The sequence below is a fragment of the Dendrobium catenatum genome, unplaced genomic scaffold (assembly GCF_001605985.2).
Source record: "Dendrobium catenatum unplaced genomic scaffold, ASM160598v2 fragScaff_scaffold_636, whole genome shotgun sequence".
Classification (NCBI taxonomy): Eukaryota; Viridiplantae; Streptophyta; class Magnoliopsida; order Asparagales; family Orchidaceae; genus Dendrobium; species Dendrobium catenatum.
In genome coordinates, this window is record NW_021319098.1 from 201,056 (window position 1) to 214,330 (window position 13,275).

The window sequence follows — 13,275 nt, forward strand, 5'->3', positions numbered from 1 at the left end:
TTGGACCAGCGACAAGTAAAGAAGAAGAGGAGTTCCCGATAAAGCTCATTAGGTTTAAGCATTCATGGCATTAACTGTGTATGTGAAGGAGAAGAGGAATTCATAATGGAGTTTGTGAGAGGAAGGCATCAATATTGGGATTGGTGGCATGTAAAGGAGAAGAGGAGTTTGCAATAGTGCTTGTTGGCAAAAACAATGGGGCCTTTGACATGTGAATGGGGAGATAAGCTCATGAAGGGAGTTTGGTGGGCCAAGCGATGATGAGATTGGCAGCATGTGTGAGGGTAGTCATTGATAGGATTATCAAAAACTCCTCTGGCTAGAATGATAAATAGTTCAAACAAACTTGAATATGTTAGAATTTGAACTTGTTTGAATTAGTTCAAGGGACTTCAACTTCATTAAAAAGTTTGTGAAATTAATAGTTTATTGTTTGCTTAAGAGATTTTATCTAAAAAGAATTTGTAGATATATTTTTCTAACAAAATATACAATAGATATATTTGCCTAATTACGTACATCCCCATGCATATATGTAAAAAATTTCCCAAACCAAATTGAAACGAAACAAGGCCTTCAATGACTGTCAAATTCTAGCTACTTACTATAGAGAGATGTAATAAGAAGCGGAAACAGATTGAAGCAAAGAAGAAAGTAAAAGATAAAGTGATCATTATAGGAAGTTGTAATGTAGATTAGTAAGTTCTGAAAGAGATATATTATCATAGTAGAGTGGAGCTGGAGAGTGTAGTAGTATGTTGAAGTCCTGAAGAAGTTGATTCAAAAAAACTATATATGTTGCTTGAGTGGCTAATGATCTATATTAAGCTTTCGTTGAGAAGAAAGTCACAATAGATTGCTTCTTTAATGCCGATAAATGATGACAGAGCCAAGGAATGCATAAACACCTGAGGTTGATTTGCAATCTATCAGATCTCTAGCTCGAATAAATCAAAAAATGGGAATGACTGTGCTTATGTAGTTTGATTCAAATGAAGTCCTTAGGCAATGGTAGTGGACTGTAACGCCAAGAATTGAGAGATGTGGGCAGGATTTCGTAGCTCGAACCTGCATTATGAATATGTTATGATAGAAAGGATGGTAGATTATTATCTGTTAGAAAGATATCATCAACATATATTAGCGAATAAATGATAATTTGCTGATATAAATAAAGCAAAAGTGAGAGTTTTGCAGTGATCGTGTAGAAGCCTAGTGAGTGGAGATAATCAAAGAAGGTAGTGAACCACTATCTTAGATATCGTTTGAGATCAAAGATAACTTTATTTAGGTGGAAATCATAACGAGGATATTTAAAAATCCTTTAAAGTGCTCTGTTGAACTCATTTGCTGATTTGAATAAAGCAAAAGTGAGGATTCTAAAACTTCGTGCAAAAGTTTAGTGAGAGTTGATCATCAGAAAAGGTGGCAAACCACTATCTAGATTTTTTTTTTTTTTTTAGATTATAGATAGCTATGTTTAGGCAGCAAACATAATGAGGATATTCAGAATCTTTAATGTCCTTTGGTTAACTCATATCGACTCTGTCTACTTGCCGGCAGAGGATTAGATTCTTTGTAGGTTTTATGTCTTTATTGTTGAATTTTTTTGGTTAAATATAAACATATGAAATAAAATATCCCGGTTGATGTCACGACCATATATTTGTTCATTGGTTCAAGTCGTGTCTGTTAAGCCATCCGACACGTGGCTTCATTCCATTGGTTATGCATATTACCTTTTATGTATTGTACCTTCTTTAAACATAAATTGTCTATTTAAACTCTATAATAGTGACTTTCAAAGATTAATAGAAAGTCTATTTTCCTTCTCCCTTCTGCGTCTTCTCGCTATGTTTTCTTCTCTTCTCTTCGCTCAAACTCGTCAACATGGTATCAGGAGACCAGGAATTCTAAGCATCTTATTACCCGCCATGGCAAGCACGGCCACCATATCCTCTTCAGCTCCGGCGGATGCCTCGACCGCCGAAACAAGCTTCTCCTCCCCACCAATTCCCTCTTCCCTGAAGTTCTTGATGAACAATATCAAGAAAGTCATTGCGCATCAGCTCACCGCTGACAATCACGCACTATGGCGAACTCAAGTTCTTAAACTTTTTCGCGCCAACAATTTTGAAGCCTTCTTGACCGGTTCCGCCACTTGTCCGCCGCCTCTGCTTCAAGATTCTGATGGTAACCACATCACTAACAAAGATCACACCACCTGGCAGCTGCTTGATCAAAATCTCGCAGCGGCCCTCTACTCCGTTATTTCCCCCTCAATCCTTCCCTACATTCTATCGGCTGATCACTGTTGCGACATCTGGAGGATCCTCGACAGTCGCCTACAATCTTCAACGCGGTCAAGAATCTCTCAACTCAAGAATGAGCTTCACTACCTCTCAATGAAGGACAAATCTATGACCCAATATTTCCTCGACGTTAAATCTAAAGTAGACGCTCTTGCCGCTGCCGGCGCTCCCGTCGAAGTCGAGGATGTTATCCACTACACTCTAAACGGACTACCTACAACATACCAGGCTTTTAAAACAGCAATTCGAACCAACCTTCGCTCCGTCAGTTTAGATGAGCTTTACACTCTCTTATGCAGCAAAGAGCTAAACCTTCCCCACGAGACTACCAAAGAACTTCATAATCTTAGTCTCGCTGGCAATCCTACTGCGCTCACGGCCACCAGAGGCCGCGGCCGTGGCAGATCCTCTAACAATCGCGGTCGCTCAACAAATCGACCTCCATCCTCGGCACCTTCCAATCGCGGTAACAAAGCTCCTCGGCCAGCTATACATTGCCAAATTTGCGGAAAGTTCGGACACTCAGCCGTCAAATGCTGGCATCGTCACGACAACGAATACTCCACCGAACAGCCGGTCGCTCTCTTCACATCACCTACTGCCAATAGCTCGTCCGATTGGTTTCTTGATAGTGGCGCTACCAGCCACCTTACGGCCGATCCAAATCAGGTCCAACAATCTCAACCATATCACGGTAATACTCAAGTAACTCTAGGGAATGGCCAGACCATACCAATCCAAACCACCCGTAAAGGTCTGTTGCCGACTCCCTCAGGTAGTCTCAAACTGCTTCACCTAAATCTTGTCCCGAATTTATCATTCAATTTGTTATCAGTTTATAGACTAACGTCTGACAACAATTGCCTTATTACATTCTTTCCTCATGGTTATGAAATTAAGGATCGGAAGACCCACCGGCTTCTTCTTTCGGGCCCTTCTATTAATGGCCTCTACCCGCTTCGTCTCAATCAACATCCTGCAACCACAACCGATGATCTAGCGCTTGTCTCCATTCAACAGATTCCAGACTTATGGCACAGACGGCTCGGTCACCCTTCGCCGCATACTTTGGCCTCCATTCGTACTATCAAACCATACAGTTTTAATAAATTCCATTAACTCTAACTGCAATCCCTGTAAGATGGCTAAAAGCCATCGTCTACATACCTCTTCTTCTCAAACTGTAACCACTTCTTTATTTTTGCTCGTTCACTCTGACATCTGGGGTCCCTTTTTGGTTGTATCCACGCATGGTTTTAGATACTATATTTCTTTTATTGATGATTTGTCAAAATTTACATGGATTTATCCCATGACACATAAATCTGAAGCATTTGACAAGTTTCTTGAATTTCAAAGATCGGTGGAACGCCAATTTAATCACAAAATTAAAATCATTCGAACTGACAATGGCGGTGAATACATTAATCACAAATTCAAAAATTATTGCACATCTCTCGGTATACTTCACCAATCTACCTGCCCGCATTCGCCCTCGCAGAACGGCATCGCAGAGCGTAAACATCGTCACCTCATCGAAACCACTCGTGCCCTTCTCATTCAAGCTTCACTACCTTTATCACTCTGGGTAGACGTCCTTCTTACCGCTAACTACCTGATCAATCGTCTACCTTCCTCCGTAAAAAATCATAAATCCCCTTTCGAAATTTTACATTGCCATCCACCTAGCTATGATCATCTCAAAGTCCTTGGGTGCTTATGTTACCCTTGGCTAAAACTCTACACTTCTCACAAACTATCCCCCACCTCTCACCCGTGTGTCTTCATTGGCTATGCACATTCACAAAAAGGCTACAAATGTTTGGACATCCACACTCACAAAATTTATACTTCTTGTCATGTCATCTTCAACGAAAACGAATTTCCTTACTCTACTCGTTTCCAACAAACTTCTGCTTCTCGTTCTGCACCTACAATGCCTCCGCTTCTGTTGGTTCCCAACTCTAGCATTCTACCTCAACAAAACCAATCCATTGCATCTGTCTCCACGTCCATTATTCCGCCTGCTCAATCAACACTCATTTCACCTCCTCCGTCATCTTCTATTAACCCATCAAGCCCGGCACCCACCTCATCAAACAACCAACTGATTCTCGCTTCCAACACCGCTAGCACTCAGCAAGCTGCAACCAGTAGCCAGGCTCCTTCTCTACCGACTCATCACATGGTTACCCGTTTAAAAACAGGAATTTCGAAACCAAAGAAAATTTTCAATCTCGCTCACATTATTCAACCTACCGAACCTCAAACTTACAAACGGGCTGCTAAACTTGAGCATTGGCGTACTGCTATGTCTCAAGAATTTCAAGCACTCCAAGCCCAAGGCACTTGGGAGCTCGTTCCACCAACCCCCTCAATGAACATCCTCGGCTCAAAATGGACGTTCCGCACCAAGTATAACTTTGACGGGACCATTGCCAGATACAAGCACGGTTGGTTGCCAAAGGATTCAACCAAGAACAAGGCATCGACTATACAGAGACGTTCAGCCCAGTCGCCAAGATGCCCACTATTCGCGTTCTTATCCTCATCGCTCTTCACCATAACTGGATCATACATCAGTTAGACGTATCTAACGCCTTTCTCCACGGAACATTGTCTGATACAGTATACATGTCTCAACCGACGGGCTTCCAAGACTCCATACATCCCAGCCACATCTGCAAACTCAAGAAAGCTCTTTACGGCCTTAAACAATCGCCTAGGGAGTGGTACGCAACATTATCCACTCATCTTCTCAACCTCGGATTCAAGATCAGCACGTCCGACCATTCGTTACTTACATACAAATCCGGTTCAACACGTATCTACATGCTCATATATGTCGACGACATTTTACTCACAGGTAATTCGCAATCTGAAATTTCAAAATTATTATCTAACTTGAATTCTCATTTCCAGATGCGAAACCTGGGCTCACTATCGCAATTCCTCGGCATCCATGCTATTCGAACGACGAAAGGACTAATTCTCCACCAACAACACTATGCACAGAGTATCATTCACCGGGCGGGCATGGATCAATCTAAACCAGTTTCCACTCCTCTACCCAACCGTTCTTCACATACCCGCGAATCCATCACACCTTACGAGCACCCGCAACTATACAGACAAATCATAGGTGCTCTCCAATACTTGACGATCACACAACCGGACATTCAATTTGTTGTACAACAACTATGTCAGCATATGCAAAATCCTCTTATCACTCACTACGAATCACTCAAGCGCCTCCTTCGGTACATTCATGGCTCGACGGGTACAGGTATACCTCTCAACCGAACTCATTTAACACTAACAGGCTATGCGGATGCAGATTGGGCAAGCAACATTTAAGATCGCAAATCCATCTCCGGGTATTGCAATTTTTTGGGCAATTCAATCATCTCTTGGCAAGTCAAGAAACAAGCTACCACAGCCTGCTCCTCCACCGAAGCAGAATACAGGGCCCTTGCATCCGAAGCGTCCGAAATCATTTGGCTGCGTCAGCTCTTAAATGATTTTCATATACCACAAAACGAACCAACAACAATATTCTGCGATAATACGTCAGCCATTTCTCTAGCAAACAATCCTATTTTCCATGCTCGAACAAAACACATAGAGGTGGACTGTCACTTTATCCGGGACTGCATCAAGACAAAGCAAATTTCGGTTCACCATATTTGTACCGAAGACCAGATCGCTGATCTGTTTACAAAATCTCTACCCAACGCTAGATTCAAAACTCTCTCAAACAAACTTACAGCACTCACGGATCCATAAGTTTGAGGGGGGTTGTTAAGCCATCCGACACGTGGCTTCATTCCATTGGTTATGCATATTACCGTTTATGTACTATACCTTCTTTAAATATAAATTGTCTATTTAAACTCAGTAATAGTTACTTTCAAAGATTAATAGAAAGTCTATTTTCCTTCTCCCTTCTGCGTCTTCTCGCTCTGTTTTCTTCTCTTCTCTTCGCTCAAACTCGTCAACAGTGTCGACTCTCTTCCTATCAAGGAGAAAGATTGAACTTGAAATTAAGTTCATTTCTTGACCCGCGCAACATCCTCAGACATCACGTGTGTAAATACAATATGCTCGTCAGGGCCCATGCAAGTATTTGGGGGCATTTTTGTAATTATCTGTTGAACATTATCAACTATATCTAATTGCTGATAGAGGATCGGGTCCGTTGACGGCCTTGTGCAATTAATAGTGATTTTTCTTGTTATAGACCTTGAAAGTCTAATATGAACATATTAAAATAAATATTTCAGCTAACGCCGTGACTAAATATTTGTCCAATTATTCAAATTGTGTCAACTCCTATCCTTTAGCATAGGAGAATTGGGCTTGAACTTAAGTTTATTTATTGGCCCGCACAACATCCTCAAGCATTACGTGTGTACATGCATCATGCTCATAGGGGTCCATACGAGTGTATATTCTTACATGTATATGGATTAATGTACATGCGTGCATTCTTTCATATTTGTATGTATACATGCTCTAGTGCATGTGTGAGGGCATTTTAAAATATTTGGCGTTGATTAAATGTGCGAATGATCAGCATTTAGGTGTGCACAATGCTCTATGTAGAAGCCTGTAAACGTCTTATGACCGCTTGTATGAATGTTGCGGATCTGGTAACGTGGTGTGGCAGCTTATGAATGCCTTTTGTTCGCTTATATGAATATTAGAATTCAGTGGCATGGCGTTGCACTGTGTTTATTTGCTAATAAGTTGTGCATTGGAATTGGTAGACCCCTTATGTTCGCTTGTATACATGTTGCGGATCCGATGCGTGGCATTGCGCTATGGTCATTTGCTCATTGTTTTATATAGTTAAACTATCGTGCACTAACAAGTCTCCTCGGCGGCTCGTAGGAACTTGCATTTGTTGAAGGTCTTCTATATTTTCTCGTATATAGCACTTTGTGTACATGATGAGCCTCCTACGATTGTCCATAGGAGCTTGTATGCCTATTTTTATTACCATTTCAGGATCTGAATGGAAGAATATGATTCTGTGCTCTAATCAGCGCATTTTCTCGAAGCCCGTGCATTTTTTGTCTTGGGAAACATGCCTATTTTCTTGCGAGAACTTCGTTGGGCAAAGTTATAGTGTATTTTAGGTGTTGTCGATGTTCCGAACACAATGAAAAGTTTGTTTTGCCTTCAGACGGACTTCTTTTGGGCAACATCACATGTCAGTTTATTCAAATTTGTGTCATTGTCTCCAGATATGTGCCTATTTTGCTTGTGATCTTGATTGAACAAATTGATGGTCATTCTTAGGTATTGATGATATTACGGATGCAACGGCGAAATCCGTTTTGCTATTGGATGTCGTTTGGGTGATGTTGCGCGTAAATTTTAGGTGTCGATCGTCCCTTTAAACTGATCTTTTCCGATTTAACTACGAGGGGTCCCCTCTTAGGCGAATTTAACATCCTAATTGTAATAGTGCAGTTCGTTTGACAGTTGGAAGTCGTTTAGCCCTTCAAGTAACTTATCATGGTGACAGGCGGGTTGCTTAAATCGCCGTTTTGACCTTTTTTTCATGTGTTTTTGCGCGTATGAGTCAACACCTGTCTTTCTAGATAAGAAAAACAAAAATTTTCCTTAGAGCTAGTCAGATGGCTGAATTAGATGCTCGGAGCCGAAGGGCTGAAGTACTTAGCAATGCTGCAAAGACTATTCAGTGTCAAATACGAACAACGCACATAACTCATAAACGGTTTGTTGCAACAAGGAAGGCTAGCATTCCAGTGCAGTCATTATGAAGAAATGAGTTTTTTTAATGCTATCTTACCTAAAATTTGATTTTAGTGATAATATTGTTGTTATCATTTCAGCATGGTTGTAGGGAGATTGGCTCAAAAATTGTATGAAAACGTACAAGACGAAGGAGCTGGCTGCAATTAAAATCTAGAAACATTTTCGGAGTTACTCGGGAAAAAATTTTTTTTTTTTTTACGGACAGTTAGGGGATTTGAATCCGAATAAGTTGGGAGGAATTTCTTCAGTCGACCACTCGGCCCCCCCGAAGAGTATTTGGTACCTTATTGTGTTAGATTCACATGCAACTACTCAAATCAGGATAAGGAATCATGCTCAAGAACAGGAGCGGAATCAGCTTCAGTTTCACATATTTGTTTGTTACTGTTAGAAAAATAACAATATATATAAGGTTGCAAAAATAATTTATTTGGCACATAATAATTTTTCACAGACTTGTTTGTTAGTGTTAGAAAAATTCATTATAATCGGAAGAAAATAACGGGAGGCCAAGAGACTTTCCGATTTTTTGAGGGGTAAATTGCGTGAAAAAAGGTCGGCTGGGGGCAGGAAATAAAATTTAGGTGGAGAGGTGAGAGGCATATTACAAATAACCCTTATTATAAAGTTTTAATTTTTTTCAAGCCGCAACAGAACACAATTCAGCCCTTTCTCAATAGCCTCTCAATACCAAAAACATCGTTGATTACGCAACATGAAAAACATCATAAATTGGACCATGCATAAGCTCCTCTGGCCTTAAACAGTACTCATACACCAAAATTTAGTCAGCACTGATTGTGGGTTTTATTGTAATTTTTTTTAATACATTGATCATATATGTATCAACTTTTCAGTAGTTTATTTTAGATGCCAAAAAGTTGAAATACTATATAATTTTAGATTTATAAAATAAAATTTATTTTTTTATTTTACAAAAAAAAAAATTGTCATTGAAATAATGTATTACATCATAAATAATTGATAATTGAATCTAATAATTTAGTGATGTATTGTCATTTTCAAAATAGAAAGCATAATTAATTGTCACACATTTAACTCGTAACTTCTATTGCTGCATGCATGTGTAATATTAAATTGTTAGCGCATATAATTGTTTAATGTTGTTTGTTAAGTGTGGGAATCTCATACTAATCAATATTCTTAAACATCCAAAAGTCTAAACAAACTAATGTTATCGAAGTTCATTGATACTTTCTTAATTACTTTCTTAATTATTTCTTAAAAATCTTAATCACGTGCATAAATGGACACTTTATATGCATTTGAGGGTTGTTTTTTTACTGATTTATTTCATGAAATTATACGCTATTTTATTTTATTTTGTTCTAAAATATGGGGTCAACTTTCAAACCACTTCTTAAAGCAATTTTTTAGTATTAAAAATTTTAATTTTTGTACTAAAAAATAGCTTTAAGAAGCAATAAGAAAGCCATCCCGAGCAAGCCTTAGAGTCAAATTTTCCTACGTTGTGGCATTGGAAGGTCATTAAAAAATATTGATGAGAGCTAAAGTCATAAAAACTATCTTATTTTAATAGGATAATACTTCATGTTTATTTCGTGTTTATTGCTTGGATCTACCATCAATTATTGTCGTGGAGAATAAACAAATAATTTTGGTCTGCATTTAATGAAAATATCTGTCCTTTTATTTCTTAAATTTTGGCCTTTCCATCGCTCCATCTCGCCCTTGCTATTATAAATTGTTCACACCATCAATACATTTAGCCATAAAAATTAGCTTCTCTAAGCATCTCTACCTTTCTAAGTAGAGTGACTTTAATGGAGGCTCTTCCTGTACCTCTGACAACTTCTCGCCAATCTGCAGATTTTCACCCAACTGTTTGGGGAGATTATTTCATCAACTATTCACCATTACAATCAAATACCAGTCTGGTAATAATCAGTACTATATATCCTCTTCAAAGGAGGATATGTTATTCTCTTCAGCTTTTATAAATTTATTTCTGTAGTTAAGGGGTAATTTGAAATTACTTTTATTTTTTATTTTTTATTAAATATGTTAATTTATGCAATAGTAGCAATAGAGCATCAATGGCCGGTGGAGGAGAGATTATTCTGTGCGGTGTCCGAACGCGTCCGGAGATCAATTTGAATGCGCCACGTCAACGAGGCGCTTCTAATTAAGTTGGCGAGTTCGGACACCGGACATAATAATTTTTCCTTATGGAGAGATAATAACAACGGTTAGTTGTTTTTGGATATTTAGGTAGAAATAATTTTGAGAAATTTCTTCACCTCTTAAAAGGAGTTGTTCTAATGTTAATAATATTTTGAAAACTATAAAGAAATAGTAATTAACTAAATTATAAATAGTTTTGGTTGACTTTATTTTGATTCTTCCAACTTCTTATAGACTAACTAATCTTCTAGCTATGACTATCATTTCAAGTAATACTTACTATTTTCGAGCAAAATAATATAGACAGAGCAAAAAGAGAAGAATGAAGAGCTCAGAGCAGAGATGAAGAAAATTCTTATAAATGCTACTGATCCATTAAAATCACTTGAGCTGATTGATTCAATTCAACGTCTTGGAGTGGCATATCATTTTGAGAAGGAAATCAACGACATATTACGTAGAGTTCATAAGATCAACATCATTGATGATGATCTATATGTAGTTGCACTTCGTTTTCGACTATTACGACAGCAAAGATATAACATAAGTTCTGGTACGTACATAACATCATAACGTCTATAAAATCAAAAGATACAATTAAAGTAAACATAAATATTTTATCTTTAAACATATTGCAGATGTATTCAATAGGTTTTTGGATGATAAAGGAGATTTCATGGCTTGCTTATGCAACAATGTGAAAGCTTTACTAAGCTTATATGAATCTGCTTATCTTGGATTTCCTGATGAAGAAATACTAGAGAAAGCTAAAATTTTTTCAAGGTTTCACTTGAAGTCATTGATCTGCAAGATGGAGCCATCTTTTGCTTTGATGGTGACAAGTGCTTTGGAATTGCCATTGGTCAGAACACCTGATCGGCTCAAGGCTAGAAATTACATAGAAATTTATGACAAGTACAAATTGTGCAATCAAAAACTACTTGATTTTGCTAAATTTGATTTCAATATATTGCAAGCTACTTATCAAGAGGAGCTTGGAATCATATCAGAGTAAGTTTATATTCTTCTTTTTTTTTTTGTTACATTTTTTACTTATATATATCCCTTAAAAATTTTTAATTCATGTGGTTTTCAGGTGGTGGAAAGAGTTAGGCTTGCTCAAAGACTTACCATTTGTACGTGATCGAATAGTAGAATCCTACTTCTGGATGCTTATAACTTACTGTGAACACTGCTATTCACATGCTAGAGTTATTATGACAAAGTTGATGGCCCTTGTTGTGACAATGGATGATATATATGATATTTATGGGACACTAGAAGAGCTCGAGTTATTCACCAATGCAATAGAAAGGTAAAGAGAAATTAGAAGACAAACCAACATCATAATCTACTAATTAATTTGCCAGATTTCTAAGCTAAAAAATTATTGATTTAATAAATAATTACAGCTGGGATCTTGAAAAAGTTAGAACGTTGCCAGAATATATGCAACGATGCTTCCTTGCGATTTACAATACCTTCAAGGAAATCGAGGATGAGTTAGCTCATGAGCACAATTCTATTCGAGTTCATTACGTTAGAGATGAGGTAATAAATTAATTGTGGTTATATATCCATATATTATTGAAAGTACATATGTTTCAATATTTAATATTTTAAAATTAGTTTTGTTTCTAGTTTGATTATATAATTAAACCAATAAGATTAACATCATTATTCAATAATCGATATCTTGTTGCCTTTGTTTTGATTATTCTTTTGAATTCCAGTTGAAGCGAATGGCTCATGCGTACCTTCAAGAAACCAAATGGACGAGCGAGTGCTATATTCCTAAGCTTGAGGAATATGTTAAAGTAACATTTATTACTTCTGGGTGCATATTTATCACGTGTGCTTCATATGTTGGAATGAAGGAATTTATCTCAAAGGATATTTTTGACTGGGTTATCAGCCCTCCTGAGATCATCAAATCTTTTTGTGCAATTGGGAGGCTTATGAATGATATTGGTTCATATCAAGTAAGTTTTATGGATTTGATATTAAGGATATATTTTATCTTTTATAGTTGGAAATTTTGTTTTGAAAAATGATAAACTTATGAGACATATTGATTGATACCATTTGTGATATTTTAAAAATGTATAGCTAAAAAGGAATTTTGTCAATTTATTTTTCAAAAATTCATTAAATTTTCATGTTGATCATATATTGTATTCATCAGTAATTTTGTTGTATTTGATCTTTCAGAATGAACAAAAAAGGAATCATCTTGCTTCATCAGTTCAATGTTACAACAAATTGATATGTAAAAGTTTCCCCAGGAAGGATTGGACACTGCGTTATTCCCTGAGTGCCATCGCTCCAAGGAGTGCCACGCTTCATTAATGGCCATAGAGAAAAAAGATTATTAATACAAATCATTAGAACAGTTAAAGACTTTTGTATTCATCTAAGTTGCCGTTTTCCTATCTCTGACCAGATAAACATTTTGATTAACTGAATTGCAGAAACTGCAAAGAAACTATATCATGAGCTTGGTATGATATAACAATATATTAAAGTGTTAATTAGTGGTTGAGATTAAGGTTTAATTAGTTAATTACCTGGCGAATTCCGTGCCAGTGGATGGCGGTGTTCTCAGTGATTAAGGAGTTGGTGACCTGAATGATGAGTGTGTCGCCCTGTGTGGCGGTGATGGTCGGGCCGGGGCTGAGCCCGTTGACGGTGATGCTGAGTTTCTTAAAACAGTCGGGGGATCTGTATGATGAAAAACAAGAACTGGATGAAGGAACGGAGAAGAGACGCAGAGAGAAACAAGAAATGAATTGTTATTACTTGCTTAATCTTTACATGGGTATACGTCGTGATATATATAGAATAATACAAGTTGCTTATGCCACGTGTATAACAGATATTGGGTAGATAAAAACAAAAGAATATTACAGGTAACAGTAAGCTATATTCTAACAGTCCCCCTCAAACTGATGTTTGGAGAGAATATTCAGTTTGGATCACAGGGCTTGAAATCGTGTGGTGGAGAGCGGTT

The 13,275-nt window shown here is 37.6% G+C and overlaps 1 protein-coding gene across 1 annotated transcript; it reads left to right on the top strand.

Annotated features, from left to right (window-relative positions):
* The first annotated feature begins 10,607 nt into the window (after nucleotides 1-10,607).
* Nucleotides 10,608-12,614, top strand: LOC110110315 (probable terpene synthase 2). Its single transcript, XM_028695445.1, has 6 exons — nucleotides 10,608-10,818; nucleotides 10,904-11,276; nucleotides 11,362-11,580; nucleotides 11,678-11,816; nucleotides 11,999-12,247; nucleotides 12,477-12,614. The coding sequence occupies exons 1-6, from the start codon at nucleotides 10,608-10,610 to the stop codon at nucleotides 12,612-12,614; spliced, it is 1,329 nt and encodes a 442-aa protein (XP_028551278.1).
* Nucleotides 12,615-13,275: the final 661 nt, after the last annotated feature.